Here is a 26,077-nt window from a genome sequence, read left to right as displayed (position 1 = left end):
TGCCTCACAAACACAGTGTAAAGTAGTTTATCCATGTATTAGATATAACCTTTCGTAGTTATTTGGAAATCCACTGGATCACCACATGACGTCATACCTTTAAATATTTCCAGATCAAAACATATTTATATAAATATTTTATATATAAATAGCTATACGAAATTCAACTGGATAATCATATGACGAGAAGCTATAAATAAATGTATATATATATTAAAAGAAAAGCATTTATTCCACAGAGAAACCAGGTGCATGAGAGAGTGAGGTATTCGAAATTTGAAAGCAGGTAGGATAGAATTTGATAAATTTTCTTTATATATCAAATAATGAAAGGAATGTATCGGGTTTCGTTAAATCAAATATTAAAAGTTATGTGAAATTATCATTGCTGGTGATCCGATGGATACATCTGTTGTAGAGTTGTCACTGACTCAGACGTACTTATAAATATAATTAGTTTCTGTGACTGTATCTTGCATTAATTTGTAGGATCCTTTACTATAGATAATTGAGCTAATCTGTAACAATAACATCTCCATGCCTTATACATCATGTACTGTATTACAACGCTAGATTAAAACTGACGAGGAAAGGTAACACTCGGCCACCGTAAGCTTTATTTTTGTAAAGTCAAGGTGCTCGTGTGGTCTAGCGCACCGGACACAGTGCAAGTGATTTGGTATCACGATATATCAGTAGCATGTGTTCGAATCCTGGCGAGGGAAGAACAAAAAATTTGCCAAAGTATATTTACAGATCTAACATTGTTGGGTTGATGTTTAGACGAGTTATATATATATATACAGCAAGGAGTTACTTTTAGGCAACGTCAAAAGTTGTTACTATTAACGATAACAATTCTGTCGGATGAACCGTACGAGATGCGGTGAAAGCGCTAACAGAAATAATGTTCGATCTATAATGTTTTTGTTATAAACTATATATGTCTCCAACGTTCATGTATTTAGGTTAATGCTTCTTTTTTTATGTTGGATTTGGTATTTTGTTATTTGTTATTTTCGTTGTTAGATGCGACTCAGTTCGGTATTTTATATTCCGCTTTTCGACATTTTGTTGTTACCTTCTTATACGTGTGGGTTAGTTGAGTAATTTAGATCCGATTTTTTGTCTGCTTATTCTGTCATATTCGTTTTTGGTTTGAATTTTGTATGGTTGTCACATTTCGTGGAGAGCTCTCACATATGCTATGCCTGTTGCCCGAAGCAATTCAATTTACTTGAACAAAAAAACTGTTTAAATTAATATTTTACATATTTTTTATGTCTTATTTGTCAGTGTTGTCGAACAACTCGTGGTACGGCTTCAAAGTTTTTGCTATAACAATATTTCAAACTCAGTCTCAATTTTATATTCCTTAACGTGTCTATAAAGGAACCAAATAAAAATAAAATATATATTAACATGTGATAGTACACAAGTCACAAACTACTTCACTCACGGTGTCCATTCATACCACGCACAGTTTATTTTTCGTTTGTGGTGGTAAATTCATGAGAGATCTCTTATTTACATGTTTTATTATACCATTTCCTTGTGTATTTCTCTGTCCTGGAAGACTTGTTTGTATTCGCACTGTATTCGTGTCAAGTAGTGATTTCATTTAAGTGGTGATTTTAGCATCGCAATATATACGCGAAAGTTTTGGTTAGCTACAATACCGGGTTCAACCCACCATTTTGTATTAGATTATCCTGTATCTAGTCAAAAGATATGATATTTGTTATCTACAGTCCGTTATACATGTATACAGGTTGTTTTTTTGAAGTTAAGTGTATCTGTTATTCCATTTTGATTTTAATCGCTATTAGGTAATTTGCATTCATGTAATGATAAAATTTCAAGTAATGATAAACATTATATTTTTAGTGATTTGGTTGTCAAAATGGTAGGAATTACAGTTGTCGCCGTAGGTGCAATAGCAGCGACAGGTGGCGGTGCAGCTCTTATAGCAGGGAGTTATGCTGGGATAGGATGTGGAGCGGTTGGGGTTGCTACTGCTGGAACTGAAGTTGCCGCCATTACTACTGCAGTAGGTTCTGGTTTGTCTGCAGGGGCAATAGCTGGTGCTGCCGCCACGACTGGTGGTACAGCAGCAGCTACAGCCACCGGAGCAGGTATTGGTGCTGTTGCTGGTGGTGTTACTGGAGGCGCAGTTTCAGGCAGTGGACTTGGATTAGGTATTTCTTTTCATTCCAATTCATAGGATTCAAGCATTGACCTTTTAGCGCAAAACTTATCTATTAAAAATTTTGTTATAATTGCTTTCCTCAAGTAAAATCCAAATATTCTATTAATTAAAAACCAAATGTGTAGAGATCAATTGAAGGCCTTTCCACCGGATACGATTATCCCATAACAAGGTGTTAGATCAAAGGTCAAGGTCATCATATACATTTTACCTTGAGGCATTTTCAAAGTTACATGAACTGAGGTTCATTAGTAAAGATCCTAGCTGCTGCGACCTACGGTTTCTGAGGTTTGTTGGCCAATCGACTGCGGTTACTTTTCATTGGGGCATCAACCTATCGATATACCGAGGTAACGAAGCACCGTGGTCTGGTCCTGAACAAATTTCACCCTTCACTTTTTTCTACCTATAACGGTTGCTGTGTTTGAATGATAACAAGGTTTTGAAAAACCCGAACCGGCAACATTTTTTGACTCACAAGGTGAGGTTTTTATGACACCAATACAACGTATGAACCTGAAAGCGACACTTCTTACGGGAAAGACTACTAACTTCTTCAAAGATTGGCGGAACAAGAATAATGATAATCAGAAGGAAAACAGTAAGGTCTTTCCATTTTGTAAAATGAAAGACCTTAATAATAATAATCAGAACAAAATCAAAAGGTCTTTCAACAGAAAGGTGGAAATACCTAACTATTTTAATTAACATCCTATACATAATATTATGTGTTTTTATAACATATTAGAAATGTAGAAGACATTGAATTTATATATTATTTTTCCAAATGACTATAGAGCTTTGCAAAAAGAAAGATGTCTTATGAATACAACCGAGACAACACTGGAACTGTATAATACTTCTGAAGATATAATACATAAACCCAACGTAGAAATCATCATTTAAAATTTTTACACAGGCGCGCTTCTCGTCAAGCGCTGCAATTAAGCTTTTCAAATAGAAACACAATATTCAAGCTAGAATAAACTAAAGATATCTAGCTATTCGTGTCGTTCATCATATCGTTTATGGTATATCAATCCAAATAAGGTAAAAACAGTGCTAACATGGGTCTGTATTAATATATTATGTGTATATCTCATTATTTAAGTTTGTTCATTCTTGATTTGAGCAGCGTTCATAAATATTTCGGCATTTTCTGTATATGATTTGTATTTTGCTCGTGTAGGGACTTAATTACATAAATATAAGTCACAACAAATTATGGTTCTTCATTTGATTATTGGTTCTATCTAATATGTCTAATGTTAATCAAAAACACGAATGCACAATTATTCATTCAATCCTAAAACGTTACATTATCATAATGTGATTGAATAATACATTTTGTCATAATATATCTTACATTTATAATCAATGATAGAAATGCTATCTTATTTCAGCAGCACTATTTGCTGGATCATTTGGAACGTTATTAGTTGGTGCAAGGGATGATTCCTATACACATGTAGTAACTCTTGATTGCTGGAAACCAGTTACACACGACACATCAATTGAACCATCAAAGGGCATATTAATGAAAGATCTATTGAACCATCCAAATGTTTCGGAAGCTACTGCAACTACGGGACATCATTCAGATCTTCCTAACATTGTCATAAAAAATATTTGGGATGAACTCTTTACAATTGAGTATCTTTGGTTACATACAACAGATAATATTGTTTGCCATGCAAAACAGATTTTATAGATTTTTGACAGTGACATTATTCGATACAAGTCCCTTATGAAGGCTTGATACTTATTTTAGTTTAAAGAAATATATGTCCCTTTGGTAATTTTGATTCACTTTTGTTTAAAGAGTAAATTTAAAATCAGAATTGTTTATTCATTGATAAATAAAGATATTGCAGGTAAATAATGCTCAACGTTGACAAAAAATGAATTCTTCTATTCTGAAATAACTAATGTGTTTACGTATTTATAAATTCCTGCTTTTCTGAATTTTAGGCTATAGCGTTTCTGATCAAATTTAAATCTAAATCTAGAAGAGCGTTTCGGGAATAGAACACAAAATTTATCAAATAACATTATCATTTAAGAAAATAAAAAAATATTGGCAATAGAGGAAATCAACAAGACAGAATAGCGAAACATGTATAAGGTTAGTTGCCGTTCCCCTTAACTGCATTCAACTATGGGTTAAGATGTTAAGAACAATTTTAGTAATCAAAGTTACCTGGCTTATGGTTCAATACGTCAGATGCGCGTTTTGTCTTCATAAGACACATCAGTGACGCTCAGATCAAAATAGTTATGAAGCCAAACAAGTACAAAATTGAAGAGCATTGAGGACCCGAATTTCCAAAATGTTGTGCCTAATCCGGCTTAGGTGATATATGCCTGGGAATAGAAAACTCTTCGTATTTCGAACAATTCAAACGTTTGTCGACAGGAAATTTATAAAAACTAATAGATAATGGGTATGCGGGTCAAGCTAGTTTATAACATAGCTTTACTTAGCTTGGAAATTCAAAAGAATTTCTTTTCTATGTAAGATATACTAATTAGTTTAATGTAGATAAATGATAAAAAGCATGCAATATAAGTACCATGGCCACAATTGACAAGTTTGAAATAGGTCTAAATGTTTAATTATTCAAGCGAATTTTTTTAAATTTAACAATATTAACTAAGGAAACATTTAATACGCACTGAATTGTTTTGTTTTACTATTTTGTTCAACATATTTATTTCTTTCGGTAAATTTAGAATTTTTAATCATCCATTTCAGAAACTAACACAACGTCACTAAGTTAAATAGAAAGTCCCTCTGGTATCTTTCGTCCCTCTGTTATTAAGTATCTTCCCATAAAAATTTATAGAAAAGCATACTAACATTTATTAAGACTTGGCAATGTTTTACATGTAATAAAGTGCACAATAAATATGTGTATACCAAATGTGTGTACAGATCTAATTACTATGGTCTAACCAAAAACAAAGAACATTTCAATTGTAAAGAAATAAAAAATATGCAAAGCTGACATTCAAAATTACAAACTCCCGTCAGTGGGATTATTAATGTATTATTTGGCTATGTTAAAGACCCATTGGTGCCCATCTGTTGTTGTTTGCTCTTTGGTCGGTTTGTTGTCTCATTGACACTTTCCCTATTTCGATTCGCGAATGTTATTCTCATATTCATTTTATCCTTCAATATTTTAATATAAATTCATATCAAGGTCATTCTAATGATAATTCATGTTCGTTGTAAAAGTCTAGATAATGTTAAGTAAAATAACAAAAATACCGAACTCTGAACAATCTGGAAAATCCCTTATCAAATGGCAAAATCAAAAGCTCACACACATCTAAAGTAAAATCACAAAAAAACTGAAATTTGAGGAAAATTTCAAAATTGAAAGTCCCTAATCAAATGACGAAATCAAAAGATAAAAACCAATGGACAACAAATGTCATAGTCCTGACTTGGTACAGGCATTTTCGTATGTAGAAAATAGTGAATTGAAACTAGTTTTATAGCGCCGATTTTTCACTTGATAGTCGCATCAATTTCGTAATATTGACAACAACACATACATCATATATAAAATTGTCAAAATAGGGGTACACCAGTCATAAATTAATAAATAAAAACTGCCATATTCCTGACTTGATACAGAAGGAAAAAAATTGCTGATTAAACCTGTTTTTTAAGCTAGCTAAAACTCTCACTTGTATGACAGTCGTATAAACTTTGATTATATTGACAACGATGTGTGAACAAGACAAACAGAGACAGGTAAAAATGTAAAAAATAGGGGTACATCAGTCAACATTGTGTTTTGATCTTAGTCACTATTAAAACAAACAAATATGTCAATAAAGAAAAACTAAAAAGGTATAAAGACAAATACAATTGAGAATGGAAATGTGGAATGTGTCAAAGAGACAACAACCCGACCATAGAAAAAACAACAGCAGAAGGTCACCAACAGGTTTTCAATGTAGCGCGAAATTCCCGCATCCGGAGGCGTCCTTCAGCTGGCCCCTAAACAAATATATATAACCATAGCACAATAACACAATGTCAAAGAAGAAGATGAACAACCGAGTTGTCATGACTATGTCCTGCTTCTCTATTGGATCGTATAATCATTGCTTATGAAAGATGCGTTATTCTTTTGGTCAATTATAAAAGATATAATATCACCAAAGAAAATTCCAAAATATCTTTAGAATTTACATTCATGCACAATCTGTACACGATAATGTATGAAGCCTTAACCATAAAGTAATGTGAATGTTTTTAGAGTAAGAATATACCAGACAGGGTTTATATGACGTTGACCACATGTTTATAAGTACCGATTATCCGGTTATCTGCATGTTGATATCGTAAAATATCAGCTGTGAGACATAATATGAAGCTTTTTGTCGAGTGAGCCTTCATATAATGTCAAGCAGCTGAAATTTTACAATATCAATATGCAGGTAATCTGATAATTGATTTATCGGGCTATATTTGCGTGTTTCAGAAGTGTTTTCTTTGTTTCATCTCCTCATCTGATACTTCATATGTGGTCCTGTTCTCACTGTTCCCTTCAGATTTCGTCGGTTCATCGGGATGCTTCTTTCTTCTTTGCCTGGGCGCAGGACGTTTCTTTTCTTTATCAATAATATCTTTGGGCAGATCTTCAATAGGCAAGAACAGATTCCTATGTAGAGTCCTCTTTCTTCCTTCCTTGTTTTCTTTCTGCACCACGTACACTGGGATTCCATAATTAGGCTGACTAATTATACGGTGCGGGTTATCTTCCCACCTATCTGCTAACTTGTGCTTTCCATCAAAAGCTAGAGTCTTGACTAAAACTCTATCTCCGGCCGGTTTCAGTACAGCTCCTTTTACTTTCTGGTCGTAGTGTGTCGTTTCTGGACAGCAAAGATGTTTCTTGTTGCTGTATCATATCCTTTGCGTAGTCTTTCTTGCATTTTCTCTGCATACTTAGTTGTAGTAATAGGTTCAGCTTCATCTCCAATTCCAAAGGCGATGTCGATAGGTAGCTTTGGTTGTCCTCCGAACATCAGGAAGTATGGAGAGAATCCAGTTGATGTTTGACGAGTGCAATTGTAAGCATGGACAAGACCATCAACATGCGACTTCCAATCTTTCTTCTGGACATTCTCTAATGTTCCAAGCATACCAAGTAATGTCCTGTTGAATCGTTCAGTGATGCCATTGCCCATTGGATGATATGGTGTTGTTCGTGACTTCGTCATACCAGTGATGTTGCATAATTCCTTGATGATTTTGGATCCGAAGTTGGCACCTTGATCGGAATGTATTCTTTCTGGTAAACCATAGTGGACGACAAAGTTGTTGAATAATGCGTCTGCAATTGTTTTCGCTGTCTGGTTTCTTGTTGGTATTGCCAATGCATATCGAGTGAAGTGGTCGGTTATTACTAGTATGTTCTCAAATCCACCTGTAGATCTTTCTAGTGAGAGATAGTCCATACATACTAACTCAAGAGGTTGTGTTGTCTCGATACTAATGAGTGGTGCTCTATGACTTGCAGGTTGCTTTCGTCTAATACATCTGTCGCAGTTTGATATCCAGTTGTCAATATCTCGATTCATTCCACAACAAACAAAACGATCTCTAACCAATGATACTGTTTTGTCTCTGCCTTGATGTCCCATCTCATCATGTAATGCTGTAAGTACTTTAGAAATGCAGACTTCAGGTAGTACAAGTTGTTTAAGTTGTTCCCCATTGTCATGGATGATACGGTAGAGTACACCATCAATCATTTTCAATTTGTCGTAGTTGTTCAAAAACCAAGTGTTCCATGGTGAACGTTCTTACTGTTCCTTTCGTGGCTTGCGATGTTCATCAACCCAATATATCCAATATTTAAGGTAAGTATATTGCTTCTGTTCCATCTTGATGTTAACTAGGTGTTGTGATGGTTAGTGTTGTGATGATCTGATAAACCGTCTTACAAAGTTTAATGTATAAGTGAATTGTAAACTTTATATTGTATAGAATAATTGTTTAGATTGGAATGAGGAATACTGTAATGTTTGTTAGGAATACAATTTATCGACAGAAACATACAGTTTACGTAATAATTTGACAATTCCATACGACTGGAACAAAGTTTCAGATATCGTTTGTGAAATGCGATACACAACCAGTAAAAGCAAAACACAAACAGAATTTACATGCTCACTATGTGGGGAATTTTTGGTAGATGTGAAATCATGATATCGTGAAGTAAAGACATCAATTTAGATGTTTTTGGAAGGAGTAAATAAACTCAAAATGGTACTTGTGTCTATATTTTTTGTCAGTTATTTTGGTTTTGTATTTCGTGCATGTCAAGTCTATTGAATTTTAAATATTGTTTGATTTAGAAAAGTATTAGGAAAACAAAAAACATGTGTAATGGAGCCGAATTCTGTATGAGTCTGTCGAATGATTTCTATTAGGGGCATCTGTTATTATTGTCCTCTTCGCCATATCTGTAATCTTCAAGGTTGGTCTTTCTTTTTTTTTCATACTGAATCAGAAACAAGCGGTAAGGTGCGTAAATAGCTCACCTTGAAAAAAAAATGGTCATTTTGATATTTATTAATTCCTTTTATTGAAACTATTAATGTTTGCTAGTATGTAGATATTTTTTGTACGTTATGTAATGATGATCGTTACTTTTTTAAGTTTATGTGATGAAACAAGTTATTTAAAGGCGATAAAACCTATAACAAATGTGACAATTTGGTGAGGTGAAATTGTTTTTTAATTTTATTTTGCTGGGTGTTATTTGCTTTAAATTGTAAGTCGCTTTACCGGTTATTATCCATTCGTTTAATATGTTTGAGCTTTTGATTTTGTCCTTTGCTTAAGGACTTTCCAGGTTAGATTTTTTTTTTTTTTTGCTTATCTACTTTTTTTTTTAATTAAAAATGGAAAAATAATACTCCATTTAAGAGAAGTAGCTTCAATTAAGAGTCGGTTTACTATGTTTGCCATGGTTACTTATTTCCAGGTGTTTTTTTTTATTTTTCTGATGTTGTCTTTATACAAAATAGTTGCAAATCTGATAGTCGGTGCAACTTAAGTAGCTACGTTGGTCAAATATTAGTTCCTTAACTTTTAGACTGGTTGTAAAATTCGAAAGCGTCTGACTTCAATAGTGCTTTTTTAAAATGGAAATCAAATATTTAGGGTGGATAAGATAAGGCTTAAATGAAAGACTACCGAATTTCTTGTGAGCCTTATCTCTTGCACGTTAAAGACACCCTTGTAGATTTCGTAAAAGAGTAGGCTAATGCCGCTACAAGGCAGCACTCGCACCCGCAAAGTGGAAAGGGATTATTATAAGTTGCACAACTTGTTTCCAAATCCACCATAAATAAATATGTTTAAAAAACACCCGTCACTCGTTTCATCTTACTTTAATTTTATGATATGAAATGATGTAAAAACTCATCAAAACTACATTTAGTCTATGCTTTGAATGGAATTCAAAATAACTCTATAAAGTAATTTTATTATTTTCAAAAACAAAAACAAAAATTACTTGTATAAGTAACTTTAAAAAAATACTTGTTTAAATAACGCCTCTGACTGCCATATGGAGATAATTTAGAACTTTTTCAATGATATAAACATTTAAAAGTCCTGGTCTAAAACATGCAAAACGAACCGATTAAATTAATATTAGGTTATCCGATACCAACAAGTTTTCTATTCGAATTTGAAGGCGAGTCTCTTTCGAGAAGTCATTTTGTTTGACAAAAATCGTTTGATGAATTAGCAATAACCTTATTTTAAATAGTATTAAATATATCTTTATTGTTTTTGTTGACTATACTTTTTTTGAAGTACAAAGTTTCGGAAAACTATTTCCCGTCCTTCCTTAATAGAGATGACCAGGATAATGACGAACGAACGTACGAAAGCGTAACTTGACGAATCGTACGAAGCGGGAGCGGTAGTTTATACATATTAATTAATTAATCCAACATAAAATCGTCCAAGTGAAAGAAATTGCATGGTTCTGCATGTAGTTTAAAGAAATATTACCTGTTTTTAATTATAAGCTTACTCCAATCATAAATAGCTTAATGTTTGCTACAGTAGAAAAAGGGGCACTCGATATTCGAGACTCTGTTTAAAAATTTGAGGTCCCAAAAGTGATTTTTTTTTTGGGGGGCTGTATACAATGGTGAAAGCATAGATATCAAAGTTTACCATAGAGATATAATTTATTTTTAATTTTAAATTTTTGTTTTCTTTTCCAAAATTTATCTATCTTCGTTGGCTTATGCCCCCAGACAAGCCAGATAAGGCTGATTACAAGGAACATCGATCAAATAAAAGAAATAAGTTCCTAAATAGTTTTTTTTAAATATTTTGCATGTCGTAAAAGTGGATGCTGCAAAAATAGATATTGAAGTTTATTACTAGTGTATTGATACTTTTGCTAATCAAAGTGCAGTTGCATCTCTTATAATTATCATATTTTCCGCCCATTTAATTAGCTTATTCATTATAATTGCACATTTATACGAATACTATTATCCAATTTACCACGTCATAGGAGGCACATACGGGTGAGGGTCCAATCTTTGAGTACTAAGGGATATAGCCCTAGAAAAATTGGACCAGATCATCCTACCCACGCACACAGATGGACCTTAAGTACATTTCAACTGGATGAGTATCACATTATGGCATAAAAAAATAAAAAAATCAGACAATATAATTAAAACAACATTTTGAAATGTTGGTTTAGACATTCTTGAGACAAATGCATTTTTTGGTGTGACATTTGTCCGATTGCTATTAGTATATGGCTTCATGTGAAATCGACAATTTAGGACAAAGCTCTTATCTTAATTATAGTAAACATGTTATTACCGGATATTAAGTTATTTTGTACCTATTTTCTACACTAAATCAATTGGTATATTACTAAACGAAATCTTTCCACATTTCAAACGTCAAAAATAATGACTCATAGACTAGAAAGGCTAATTATTGGGAAGAAGCGAAATTCATTGTTTTCTCGCCGAAACTTCAAAGTGATAACCAAGTTTTCAATTTACGAATGACATACATTTGTATTCCATGCCTCAACAGCACTTACTGGGTTTGAATCGTTTATTGTATTTCCGTTAGTTCTACCATTGGTGTCCAGGATCATAACTAAAATTCTCAAACGAATTTTCCTTCCACGAGGACCAAAACTGCATTGGCTAGAGGTATAAGGTAGAATTGAGATCTCACAAAACATGTTTAACCTAGCCGCATGTTTGCGCCTATCCCAAGTCTTTGGCCTTTGTTAGTCGTTTATTTATTTTTTAATTTTAATTGGTTTATATGTGTTGGAGTCTAGTATGACGTCCATTTTCACTGAACTAGTGCATAATTTTATTGAGGGGCCAGCTGAGACCCACCTCCGAATGCGGGATTTCTTGCGGAATTGAAAACCTTTGGTAGTCTTCACCTGTTATTTGCTCTTTGGTGGGGTTGTAGTCTTATTGACATATTCCCCATTTCCATTCTGAATTTTATTTAGAAATATTTGTAACAGCGGTACAGGTTTTTGCCTAATGATGAAAGGAGAATATGTCAGGAAATCACAATAAGGCTTGCAATTTCAAGGGACCATTTTGATTATTTTAATTTTGTATTGTTATTTTGTGATAATTTAACAGAATTACAGCCAATTGCACTGAGTGTGTAGATAAAGGTAGAATCTTTGGTTAGCTTGCTTGTTAGCTAAACAATGAAGTCAATTCTATATAAAGTATACTACCCTCCTTTATTTAGGCGTCAAAGAACGGCCTTCAAGCCTTGGATATAATGTATGTTTTTTCCGATAAGCTTGGGTGGGGAAGGGGGTGGTGGTTCTACCTCACACACGCTATTGGTATATTTTTTATACACATTAGTATCTGCATTTATCTTATACATTTGTTGTGAGGTTCCAATGTCGTCATTTGCATTTTTGATGGACCAAGTAAGCCTTGTATGAATTTAAATCTGATTACCAGTTTAACACGACACAAATTGCTCCGTCAGAGGTTGACAGGTATGATAAAAGACTACCATATAAGTTTTAGGGGGAAGGGGGGCTATGATGAAAATTTGAAAAGGCAGGACATGAATGTGGTGTAAAAAAAGGCGGATGACTATTTTTGTAATAAAAAAGTCAGGATAAACTTATATAAAAAGACAGGACCGAATAGGGTGAAAAATAAAAAAGACAGAGAGCACAAAAAGTGCAAGACAACATTAAGCATACTGCCCCCACCCCCCTCCTCATTTAAAAAAAACCCAAATTTTTGAACGGGTTAAAAAAAAACGACATATTTTTTTATATATAAACTGTAAAACCAGTTTTTTTCTAAAGTGAATGTTGATCATTATTTTCGAAGGGTTAAATATTTCTCAGTGGTGTCCTGCCATGGCTTTGTTTGAGCTTGTTTGTTTGCTTTTTGGTCATGAATGTTTGTCTCTAATATTTTATAAACTGTTCATTTGTATTCAGATATCGCAGACCAAATTTATTCGTTCATTGTGTGATCATACGTTTTTTGATTGAGTTAAGTCTGCCAATTGTACTTTGACCTATAATGGTTTACTTTTTAAATTGTCATTTGGATGGAGAGTTGTCTCATTGGCACTCACACCACATCTTCCTATATCTATGATCGATGAGATTACATATGAAACTTGAATACCAAATTAAAAATACAGATAAAGAAACGATCCCACAGCATCACATTTACATATTGTTTGAGAGAATCTAAATTATGCATTCATATCTGTACGAGTATAGTAAAAGTTGTCGGTGCACTCGAATACTCCTGAGCGTGATGTTTATTTCATCATGCGTCCAACAATTATAAAAACTACATGTATATGATATTGTAATATAGGTAACACTTTTATACATCTTTTATCGATAAATCATGAAAACCATTTAAAATTGGTATACATAATTTTTCTCTATTATCTTGATTGCATCTGAATACAATTCAAACATATAAATCATTACATAACAACACCTTTTGGTTTTAGGTACGTTTGTAAACATTCAATTACCGCTCATTATACGTTCGTTTTTAGAGATACCTTCGTTCGTCAATATTGAAACGCAAAATCCCTTGACAAACGATATTGGAAGGAAGACTGCAAAACAGTGAACGATTTTGAATTCAGTATGAAAAAATACCCCAAAAAAATCTTTTATTTACACAATCCGTCTTTGTGGAACCCTAGAGCCGATCATCGTTGGCTTCAAACATAGCTAAGCAATATATAACCGTTTATACCTTTATAACGTGACTCGGCCTATTAAAAAAAAAGCTTGGTATTGTAAGTATGGACTCGTGTTTAAGCCCCTTCTGAATGTTTAACGCCATATCCCGATATAGAATATACAGAAAGATTGACACAATACCTGAAATGATTTCTATCTAAAATTTGATTTTGATATAAATAACATTACCGAAACATAGAATATTTATAGAATATGTGACCATAATTATGATATACAATACTAAAAATGACAAACAAATGCATAATATGTTTTAATTTCATCATTAAAAACGGAAAATTAAAAACATTTGCCTTAAAACAATAAAGAGGCTTATCTTTACTGTATGTTATCTTCATTCAATGCATTCAAATTTCACCATCTAGATTGTCTATACAAAACGATAAATTAGTTAGAAAGGATTTACGTGACAAAAGAGTTTCATTGAGTCATGAAGAACTACATATTCCAGTTCAAACTGCTCATTCCATGTATTTTGAATGACTACATGAGGCAGCAAACCATACGATGTGACTTTCACATTCAAAACGTTGGAATGTGACACCAAATCTTTCAGCAAAATTCCATTAGAAGGTTCTAAAGAAGAATCGTGTACGATTTGTTTCCAACAATCATGTGTTATGTCGGTCCCTTCAGTCGAAGTTCCAACTGTGAGCAGTCCGATGGGGCTAGATGTGATTGTTTCAGATGCTGCAGCTAAACATCCTCCGATCACAGATCCAACACCAGCTGATGACAATCCTCCGACAATAGCTCCGGTTAAACCACTCGTAAAAGTCTTAGTAACTATTGCCCCAGCTATAGCCCCGGACGACATACCAGTTCCAATTGCTGTTCCAAGTGCCACACTTAAAGGCTGTGAGTGAACCCATAGCTTAACTCCAGTAACAAATGCTCCAGCAGCGGAACCAACTAGTGCAGGTATTGAGTTTCCTGCTGAAGCTGATATCAAGGTGCAAGAGCCTGCTGTTAATATTGTCATCTGGAAAAATATATTATATGTATAAATAAGAAGATAATTGGTATTAGTGCCAATAAGACATCTCCCCATCTAAGTTACAATGAGTGAAAAAGTAAAAAAAAAAAAAAAAGGTCACAGTACGCCTTCAACATGAAGCTAGCATTGGCTCATAAGGAACATCAAGATATAAAGGATCCTAAAATGACAAGTGTGAAACAAAACAGGGAAACTGTAGAAAAATGATAAACGATAAGCAAGATAATTATAAGGTACATTTTAATTTTCATATTTTTGAGAAATTAGCATTTTCTAATGAATTATAATTTGTATAATCTTTATCTTTTTATTTCCTTGTGTACTCAATCGATCAATTCATTTTGTATCTCACAGCTATCGTATTGTTCTATCTAGATTGTTTATTTCCAAATAAAAGTTGTGCATTTATTTAAAACATATAAAAACAATGTATTTAACTTTCAGAAGAAAAAAAATTAAAACGTTTGGTCCATGATTTCGACAGGCAAACATATGACAAATCCGTTTTTGAAAAAGATAATAAACATGCGTGATATAAAAATAGCATAATATGAAGGATATCGTATCCAAAATTCATATTCTAGTATTATACATCGAGTATTATGTTCGGTTGTTGATTGGACAAAACACTTTATGTATTCAATTCATATGACCTGAAATAACTGTCAATAACTGTAACGTTTAACTAGCTTAACCTTTTACTTGTATTCTATATGCCTCTTGTTTCGTTATATTCCTCATCACCTAGACATCACATGTGATAAGTAAATGTGGCAATAATAGTAACTAACCTTAATAATTTACTTACTTTTATATTCATCAACAGAGAACTGATAAGAAAGTATGTATACATTATTTCTGTACCATAGCATTTAGTATACAATTCTACTAGATTATTTTCTTCAAATCAACAACACCATTTTAAAAAGAATTTGAGAATAAATGAACCAACCTACCTCAGTCGAAATGTAATGCCAGTTTATGTCGGTAGTGCTAACACAATGACAACGTGGTTTATCCATTCTATAAATGTTATTTATTTATAACTCTGTGGAAATTCACTGAATTATCATATGACAAACTACCTATAAATAGTTTTATATCAAAACAAAATTAAAGTGGTTTATCGGTTCTAATAATATAATTCACGCATAGCTATGCCAAATTTATTTCATACATAACTAAACATGTTAAATGACAAGTTCCTATAAATAACTTTATAAATATATTATAAGGAAAATGTAATTGTTTGCAAGAGAAGTCAAGTTGACGCAGGTAAGGTATACGTTTGTAATATTTTGTCCAATATTGTATAAAACGACATGGACGTTTTGAGTTTCACAAAATTAAAACTGTAATAATGAGTGTTTTCAAATTTATACTTTATTTTGTACGCATTAGCAGGACTTTGTTTTTTTCTAAGACAGCTAATTGATCATTTAAGTAATTCAACATACATGTACCTGGTTACAACTTTTTTTATTGTGCAATTCGAGTGTTTTTGAAATGCGAAACGTGCATTGTACAAATCATATAATAGACACGTACAAGATGTATTGTTCCCTCTCTTGGAAGTCTGTAAAATCACGTTGATATTGGGTTATTCTTTGCATTCATAATATAATAGAAATATAAAATATGACAAATGCTAGCTTTTTATTTCTTTTTAATATAGTCAAAATGGTGGGTTTAACAGTTGCTGTCGTGAGCGCAATAGCAGTTACAGGTGGTGGTGCTGCTCTAGTAGCAGGGGCTGGGGCTGGTGCTGGTTGTGGAGCCCTTGGGGCAGGTGCTGCTGAGGTTGCCACTATTGGTTCTGCAATTGGCTCTGGTATGTCTGCAGGTGCAATAGCTGGCGCTTCCGTTTCAACTGGTGGCACAGTAGCTGCAACATACACCGGAGCAGGTATTGGTGCTGTTGCTGGTGGCATTTCTGGAGGTGCAGTTTCAGGCAGTGGACTTGGAATAGGTTTTTTATTTTCAATTCCGCATTTTAAGTAGAATGTTAATGTATATTGAATATTATGTTTTATGCATATGCTTTACTCCTTCAACACAAAACAAGCAAACAGAGGTTTACCATTCAATTGAATGAATCAGCGAGTAGCTCATGATTTAACAATGTATTGGACAATTTTGGCAATTTTGAAGAAAACGAAAGTAAAATAAAATTCTTTCCAGTGAGATATTGGGTATAGAACTATAATATTTGTAAAAAATAATACGCCAACTAACCTTAGTACGTTTATTATTACAATACAGTGAACCGACATCAAAATCGTTAACCAAAGCAATGTAAGCTGCACATTATCTTTATATCATCTATAACGTTTAAACACTATATAATTCATTGATTTTCAGTCTTTTAATTAATTTCCAGTCTTATCCATGCAGCAGATACCGTACTGTTCTCTTAAAAAAACGTATACAAAGACAACATACATAGTACGATGAAGTACTGTAGAGTATTATAGGCCTCACGGTCATAAAACTTTCGAGCATGATTTTTGTACTCAGACTCGAAAATCAACCTATCAAATTGCTGGATTTTATGTTTCGAGCTTGATTTTTGTGCTCCGAGCACTGAGGAAAGTTTTATGCCTTCAAGGCCTGGTGTAGTCAAACTACATTTTTCCAAATATAGGGGTAAAACTGTCGGAACATGATACATTCTGCATTATATGTATATTTGTTGGTATTTTACTTCACTCTTGAGCAACGTCCACGAGTAGTGTGGATTTAGTCTATTCATGACTCATGATACTGTCGTTTACTTGACTTCAGTATATAAAAATATACATAAACATTTTAATATTTTCTATTTAGTTTAAAGTTTTAGTTAATGATAATATCAAAAACACGCATATATATACAATGTTTATTAAGTCATAAAACGTGAAATTGCTGTAATATTAGTGTATGATAATAGATCTTTAAACTTAATAATTTGTTTCAGGATTACTTGCTGGATCAACAGGTTTTGGAGCAATACTCGTTGGTGCAAGTGATGATGTTGATAGTCATATTGTGACATATGATTGCTGGAAACCGGTTATAAAAGAAAAATCAATGGTGCAATCAAAGGGCATATTAATGAAAGATCTATTGAACCATCCAAATGTTTCGGAAGTTACTGCAACTACGGGACATCATTCAGATCTTCCTAACATTGTCATAAAAAATATTTGGGATGAACTCTTTACAATTGAGTATCTTTGGTTACATACAGCAGATAATATTGTTTGCCATGCAAAACCAGTTTCATAGAATCTCCTATAGTGCCATATACGTGTTATAAAAGACTTGTTTCTGACATAAAATACCATAAAGACATCAATTGTGTATCCTTTGATAAATAAATAAATTGTAAGTAAATAGGGTTCAAACTGCTGACCTATAAAATATGTTTCTACTCACTGGTCGAATTTCTATTTTTAGCATATCATTGATCGAATTTAATTGTGAAGAATAATTTTTTTGTTTCTTCTGAATTTTATTGTGAAGTCATAAACAAAAATCCACCATGTCTGTTTACGTCCCATGTTGTTTGCATTTGCTTTTGTTGCAGTTTAGTGTCTCTATTGTTCCATAGTTTTTCTCCTATAGTTTGCGTTTTTTCTTATGTTTTAGTTTGTGTTTTCTTAATATAATTATGAATATAGTAAAACGGTGTACTACTGGTGCCTTTGTTTTCTGTCGTGACTTTAAAATGTACTGTTACAGGTGGGCTAGGGTCGTGTGTACTTTATAGTATTGATTCTCCATAATGTACCAAGGGATAGATCAATGCCTTTTCACCCCTATTTTTAATCAAAAAACATAAATCAAGTGTACAATGGACCTTTTCAAACGGTCCCTGGCGTGGGGCATGTTTATTGTATAGTTGACTTGCATATATAAAGGCAACAGTAGTATACCGCTGTTCAAAACTCATAAATCCATGGACAAAAAACAAAATCGGGGTAACAAACTAAAACCGAGGGAAACGCATTAAATATAAGAGGAGAACAACGACACAACACCGAAACGGACCAAGCAACAGACAAAACACCACGAGAATAACAAATATAACATCAAAACCAAATATATGAATTAGGGATAGACAAGTACCGTGCCAGGTCTTATCTCAAAAATAAGAGAAAACACAAACGACTCAACGTTAAAATGCAACACACACACAGAAACGAACAATATTATAACAATGGCCATCTTCCTGACTTGGTACAGGACACTTTTAAAGGGGAATAAAAGTGGTGGGTTGAACCTGGTTTTATGGCATGCCAAACCTCGCACTTTAATGGCACAGTTAAATATAACATTGAAATGAAAACAAAATATTACAGGACTACAATACAAATAAAAAGCAGAACATATTAGACAAAGAAAAGCATGATTAATAGATAACAAAAAGCATCAGGTTTAAAATTCAATACGCCAAAAACGCGTCTAGTCCACACGAGACTCACCAGTGACGCCCAGATATAAAAGATCGAAAGTGAAAAAAATACAAAATTGTACAGCACTGAAGATCAAAAGTTGAAAAGGTTTTGCCAAATACGGCATTGTTTGTATGCCCAGGATATACCAGGATTAAAATTCATATTTACGCCAGACGGGTGTTTCGTCTATAAAAGACTCATCACAAAATCACTCAATGCTTCGAATGAGATTGAAATGACAACGAAATTGTGAATGGCGGTCTACAAATGGAGACAGAAAGGCCACACTCAGCAAGCCGATTACCGTCGGTTTTTGAAAAAAAGTATTCAGTAGGTCAGTTCGGCGAAACAGACATTCCATCAGATATGGAATTTACATGTAAATCCCCTCCCACAAAATAGTTTCGCCCCGTGACGGCATTTTATTCATCATGTTCATTGATGCTTAATGATTCTATTGGAAATTTTATTTTCTATTAGCAAAAAGGTGTATAAAACTATTGTCGTCAATCCATGACCAGATACGGTCAAATATGTTTTAGGACAAAAATCAAGTTAAGAAATTTTTCTCTAAATATCTCAGACTGCCCCCTCAAAAACTGGGGGTCATGATTCAGCAATGTTAATAATGGACTGGGACGTGTTGGGTTAAACTTTTTTTCGTAAGTAAATAATATTGCCGTGGAACGGTTTTTTAATGAGAGAGAAATAGAGTACCTGTCAATTCAGAAATTATTGCGAAGGTTTTGTTACTGCTAAAGTTTTATTACAATAACTGCGAATAATGCGACAAAGTTGTAAACGCAATAATTACAACTCGCATTTTGTAATATTTTATATCAATTAAGCAGAATTTTTCTCTAATAAGTAAAAATTATTATCGCATTTAAGTTTAAAATGACAAAATCGCAATAATCAATGCACGCAATAGTTTCTTAATTTACAGTACAAGTGATACTTTCTGTTTTGCACAATTGCGAAATAGAATTCAATACATGTACGTTCTTGTTCAATCCTTTGTTGCTTTGAAGGCGTCATACTAGTCATCCACAGCTAAGTAATTATTACTGTAACTACAATTTCAAAATGACTGAGTGACATTGTTTTCGACGTACTGCTCAAATGCATCGTAGCAAGTCACATGACTATGATATTTTACAGTAAATTATCGCATAAAAGTAAAATTCACGGAAGTGACAAAGTGCACGATGTCTAGTATAACGAATCATTTACTTGCAAACAAAAAGGTACATGCAAAAGGGCAGGGTATGCCCTCTACGTCCCCCTCTGGATCCACCACTAGTTCATCTATATAGTCTTGTTTTATGTGTAGTTGATGACTCCAGCATAAATATATATTCATTAATCCAGCATAAAAGAATTACTTATCTTCATGTCCCATGTCAGTGGTTGTCTTTTGGGGTTACCTATTAGGACTTGATTATTTTAATACATATTTTATATAATTAGTATTTTAAACCTTAAACTAAGGTATGTGATTTAATAAAAAAAAAAAGGCCAAAGTCATGTCGTGCAATTAATGAATAAAGTACCTTTCATTTTGCCATATGAATAAGGAAATGATATTGAGGTAATGATAGCTGTCAAATTTCCAAAATTTCACAAAAGCAGAGCTGTGTTTTAGGACCTGTAGATAATTTGAATTGTTTAGTTTTCTTCGTATTTGACTATCATCGAAAATGGTAAAAAAAAATCGTCAACTAAGAGTAAAGGCTCAAAAAGAAGTGGACTAACAGTACAGTATATTTTTTTTTGGTTTCCCCAATTTATTTTTCTCTATCTTTAGCGGGTTTCAAAATAATAAAATGGCAATTTACTACTTAGACTTCAACTTTCCATTCAGATGAGACTTTAATGGTACAATAGACGAAGAGCGACAACAGAAGCCAGGTGATGGAAAAAAATCATCTTGCTATAAAACAAGGAGAGAAAAATATTAGTTTTGTTGTGACACAAATGTCTGGAAAAGAATGAGTGTTATTGACAATCCATTGTAATGTCTTATCACTTCACCTATGTAGGGTACAAATAGGGTACACAAAAGGTACACAAAGGAGAAACCTGGTATGGTGAAGGCAAACTCTACCTTTCAACATTTCAAATGTAACCCTCACTTAATAGGCAAATACTGATATTTATTTGCTTACTGATTTTGCTAAACCTTTCAAGAAAAAGAGGATGACAAAATCATCAAAATTACCTATTTTGAACTGATATTTTCTCCCTCCAACTGTAAGAAATTGAATTCTCACGTGATAGAGAAGCTATTTTCAATAAAGCATAACTGCATTATTAAATTAAAACTATTTTGTAATGTATAATACCCTTATGATAGCAGTAATCCTGTTTAATTGTTTTCCTATTATTTAACAATTTGGTATAAGGGAGGCAATCTGTACATGCATCTGTATCTGTATCTGTATTAGAAAATCACTCCTTCAAAGGAGCACTTCGTAAAGAATAAGATTTCGAGAGGAGTCTATATTTCTATATATACTTAGTTTTAAAAATATAAAAAATATAAAAATATAAATGTACGCCCCGAGGGGTGTACGTTGGCTACAGTTGTTGACCTTTGCGATTTCTAGACGGGAAGGTGTTTAAGAGTTCATTTATCTTGGCATGTAAAGCATAGCAACATTTTCTGGATATGTATTCCACCATAAACAATTGTCGGTGCATTTGAATCTGCAACCACAAGCACATAATAAGTGACTCGGATCTAAAATGAGCTGTGCGTCTATTACATTGTTGGTAAAGTTAAAGCATTTGGTACAGTTTCTAAAGCTACAAAGAAAGCTTTCCAGTTCATACAGGAATGGTATGCGGGTATCATGCAAAGTGTTACATTCAAGAAGAAAGTGATCTACCGTTTCTGCAGATTCTTTGCATAGTAATCAGGTTGGATCTTCACTGTTTTGATTGAATGAAGCTTTGTTGCTTTTAAGATAGTAGGTTCCTGTACGAAGAATTGGTTTTGTTTGAAGACGACTTATATCCTGAGATGATGTGCGAACACTTGCAAGACAAGAGTGTTTCGCCAGATTATATTATTAGTGGAAAGATAATTGAGAGAACTATAAAGAGATACTTTTGTTCTCAATTGATCATGTCAGACACTGTCAACTGCTTTTTTGACTTGTGTTTTCCATCGATTGTTATTGATCGGATTGAGCATTAGATCATGAGCTGAAAATGCTGAAGGTAGGTTATTATGGGCAAGAATGCATCTTGCTTTTGAGAACCAGCTTTGAGAGTTGAAACCAGACATAAGTAGTTGTCGTTCAGCTAGATCCTTTTCTATTGATGATTCCAGTCCACATATTGTGTTAGATATTTATGACAGCTTAATGTATTGCTCCTTGTATTGGAATAACTTCTGTCATAGTATAGACAGCTGCATCTGCAGTATTATTTGGCAGTGCTAGGATATGTTTAATTGTTTTCCTATAGAATACTTCTAATGGCGCTATGTGTTTTTTGTCTTGAAGTTATATATCTAGTCCATAAATAAGAACAGGTAGGGTATATATTTGACAAAATGTGTAGACAAATAATTTGGTTGAGCCCATTTTGTCCATGAAGAGCAATCAGGCTATACTTTGTTCGTCTGGTTTAAGAAATATTTCCTTCAATAGGAATGTTGATTGTTTTGTTTAAGTCAGAGCTGTGTTTAATTCCTATATGAGGAGCCGAACTTGGCTGAATAGCTTCCTTTTTAAATTTGAAGTTTTTCCAAAAATAAACAGTTTTAACCCATTCTTAAAGAAGGCATAACGGAAGACTATGTTAAACAAGGCACTAACAGGCTTGTTGATAAATAATTAACCAGTGCAATTGGACACGAAAGCTTTCGACTTAATGAACAAGCAATTTACAGTGACACAGCAGGACAATGGAACACAAACAGTTTAAGTTTAAATGACAAAAGATGGTTCAAATCTTACAGGTACAAAGAATGGAATACAACAACAGATCTTAACAGCAGGGTCCATAGCGCAACTGAAAAAACAGGCATATCTATAGGGATAAAAAAAAAAGCATTTTAAGAAAATATCAAATAAAAACAACATTTTTTCAGATAATTCCACTTTATGAAACAATGCTGTACTTTGATTGGATGAGAGACCTTTTTTCACCAATTTCTATATGTTGGGATTTTTTCAAGAATTTGTCATTAGGGAATTTTATGAAGTCTGGGTACCTTGTATAGCCTAAATCCATCAATTGAAAATACAACTTCAAAATTTTGATGAATTCAGTCGAGGATTATGCCAGGCAATTGGCTCAGCGCGAGAAGGAAGACGTAGACACTCTTTCCGAATGGATTAAGGCAATGAGGTCGTTGATACAAATCAGAATTAAGCAGCTGAATGGGTCTATCAATGGCCATGGTACGTCAATCTTTGAAGACCCAAACGTTGCAAAACACTTATCCTTCATCCATGATATGTTGTTGTCCCCGCAGATAAAGCCCCACACAACATCGTTTTTGTGTGTAAAACTCATTAAATTAAGTGCTTGATAAACGAATTAGGTATTGACAATTTACTTGGAAACTCAACATATACCCTCACAACACTTACCAAAGAGTTAATTCGGGGTAATCATCACAGGACTGTTCTATTTTCCTTTGGAATTTCAACCAAAGATGACGAACTGGATCTTCCATCACTGAATTGGATACCTAAACTACATAAGTGTCCTTACAAACAACGGTATATTGCTGGGTCTTTCAAGTGTTCCACGAAACCTCTTTCTAAATTATTAACAACTATTTTATCAGCAATCAAAACAGGCTTCAAAGTTACTGGTGGCTTGAATCAGATGTGGATACTTTAAACTTCCAAATATCTTTTAGGGCACATAAAATCTAACTCTCTTTCATCTTGTAACAGTATTTAAACATTTTACTTTTCTACTCTTTACACAAGTATTCCACATTCCAAACTAAAATACAAATTGAAAGAGTTGGTATTGCTTTGCTTCATAAAATAAAATGGTCAACATAAACACAAGCATCTTGTCTTATGGAGGGATAAATCCTACTTTGTTTAGGATCACTCTGATTCAAACAAAAAAAATATCTCAAACTGATATTATCAAGATGCTTGATTTCTTGATTGATAATAAATTTGTTACGTTCGGAGAACGTGTTTTTTCAATAGAATGTCGGCATTCCAATGGGAACAAATTGTGCCCCTCTACTTGCCGACTTGTATCTTTATATTATGAGGATGACTTCATGCAGGAACTTCTTAGGAAGAAAGATAAGAAGTAAGTGATATCCTTTAACTCTACTTTCCGCTATATAGATGTTGTTCTTTCACTAAATAGTCAAAATTTGGTGACTTCGTGGAACGCATATATCCCACCGAACTAGAGATCAAGGAAAATACATATACAGTTAAGTCGGCCTAATATCTTGACTTACATCAAGAAATTGACAATGACTTGTCAGTTTATTTTCGATATATGAGTTTGACTGTCACTTTGGTATCTTTAGTCCCTCTTTTATATGAGAATACTTTTATATATTTTTGCATATTCTAACCTTTTTCCTCATTTTTTCCTCATGCTTTTTTTTCACCACTGTCGATGGATATGCCTCAAATTCCCCTGTATGCAGTGATATTTTTCACTTGAGATATTTCTTGTGTACCCTAGAGAGCCTCTTCAAGCTACAAGTACTCGGATATATGTTAGTTCTGTTAATTCAAATTTTTTTGTTTTATGAATACCGCACACAATGAAATCGCATTTTAGTCTAATATCACAAAATTGAAATGATAGATGCACACAATAGTTTCTGAATTTACAGTATGTTCCAAAATATAGTGTTGTTAACTTGCTGTTTCTGTATTGGCACTGTTAACTTATAGATTCAAGGTTAGCTGTATTGGACCCGGGACTTTTAATAAGAATAAATAAAGAAGCTTACAGGGAAGAAGATACAGAAATCATTTCATATCTCAACTTAGTCAAAATAATTATGACATCTTGAAAGGCTATCACTTATTTTTTCTTTGACGCCTCACATCACAGGAAGGCGTCAAAGCTAAAATCTAAAATAGCCTTCCTTGACTGCATAACTAATTTGACTAATTTGACTAATATGCACTAGTCTTTGCTTTACGCTTTTAGCTTACGTCCAGGGATTTCGTGTCACCATTGTGAGATGAAATGTCTGATTTCTGGTCCAAGTACTTAATTAAATGCTATTACAATTCATTTCATGTAGCAAATATAAAGTAACTGGCGAGAATAAATCGGAATTTCTCGCTGCATTGAAGACCTGTTAGTGACCTTCTGCTGTTGTTGTTTCTATGGTCGGTTTGTTGTCTCTTTGACACATTCCTAATTTCCATATTCAATTTTATAGCTTAACTATTCCTATTCTTGTCTTGGATCGTCTACGTTTTGAATCTGATGATTTAATAACGAAAATGCAACAGTGTCGATAATCGAAAATCGTACTCGAAAAGGATGTGAATTATTTCCATTTCAAGACTTCAAGACGTTAATAAACATTTCACATCATTTAACCTTTGTATTTTATGATTATATTCATGTTTTATGTATAATGTTACCCCGAAAAGTAAGTAATGGCGTAAGAAATTGAAACCGGAAGTAAACGCCCATGGGCCAATACAGGTTTTTTTTTCTCTTTTTTTTGGCCAAGTTCGACAAGCAATATGATCTCTTGATTTATGTCGACAGTAGAACGTCATGAGTATTGCACATGCCGATTTATCCGTATTAGGGCTGATTTGCTTGTATCAATTAATAACGTAAAATGTATAATGGTATATATAGTTACAAATACATATATTTATCCTGCAATTAGATGTCCTACTATACTGATCCAGCCCTACATATATCGCTATGCTGTATCTGTATACTATACAGATATCGCTTTAAAGCTCCGCCCACTGCCGGACTGAGTATTGTTTGAAACTGTGTGACCTCAGAATGTGTATTCCAGTTGCATTCCAATGACGATGACAACTGTCGATTTCAAAACTTGATTGTGTTACAAAATCAACCATGTCAATTTCTGCATGCATGTTTAGTGAATGTCAAGTTTGAA

The 26,077-nt window shown here is 33.4% G+C and overlaps 3 protein-coding genes across 3 annotated transcripts; 2 read left to right on the top strand and 1 right to left on the bottom strand.

Annotated features, from left to right (window-relative positions):
• The first annotated feature begins 246 nt into the window (after positions 1 to 246).
• Positions 247 to 3,992, top strand: LOC134693933 (protein lozenge-like). Its single transcript, XM_063554884.1, has 3 exons — positions 247 to 286; positions 1,888 to 2,198; positions 3,613 to 3,992. The coding sequence occupies exons 2-3, from the start codon at positions 1,904 to 1,906 to the stop codon at positions 3,918 to 3,920; spliced, it is 603 nt and encodes a 200-aa protein (XP_063410954.1). The 5' UTR covers positions 247 to 286; positions 1,888 to 1,903; the 3' UTR covers positions 3,921 to 3,992.
• Positions 3,993 to 13,846: 9,854 nt separating this feature from the next.
• Positions 13,847 to 15,522, bottom strand: LOC134695459 (uncharacterized). The gene is made up of 2 exons (XM_063556724.1): positions 15,484 to 15,522; positions 13,847 to 14,512 (listed from the first exon to the last, which is right to left on the bottom strand). The coding sequence occupies exon 2, from the start codon at positions 14,510 to 14,512 to the stop codon at positions 13,922 to 13,924; it is 591 nt and encodes a 196-aa protein (XP_063412794.1). The 5' UTR covers positions 15,484 to 15,522; the 3' UTR covers positions 13,847 to 13,921.
• Positions 15,523 to 15,715: 193 nt separating this feature from the next.
• Positions 15,716 to 17,872, top strand: LOC134693988 (alanine and glycine-rich protein-like). The gene is made up of 3 exons (XM_063554970.1): positions 15,716 to 15,802; positions 16,203 to 16,496; positions 17,484 to 17,872. Exons 2-3 carry the CDS (start codon positions 16,208 to 16,210, stop codon positions 17,792 to 17,794), a joined length of 600 nt encoding a protein of 199 aa, XP_063411040.1. The 5' UTR covers positions 15,716 to 15,802; positions 16,203 to 16,207; the 3' UTR covers positions 17,795 to 17,872.
• Positions 17,873 to 26,077: the final 8,205 nt, after the last annotated feature.

This window comes from Mytilus trossulus, chromosome 13 (assembly GCF_036588685.1).
Source record: "Mytilus trossulus isolate FHL-02 chromosome 13, PNRI_Mtr1.1.1.hap1, whole genome shotgun sequence".
In the NCBI taxonomy this organism is placed as follows: domain Eukaryota; kingdom Metazoa; phylum Mollusca; class Bivalvia; order Mytilida; family Mytilidae; genus Mytilus; species Mytilus trossulus.
The sequence above is the reverse complement of the archived record's forward strand: the minus strand, read 5'-3'. Positions and strand labels throughout refer to the sequence as shown.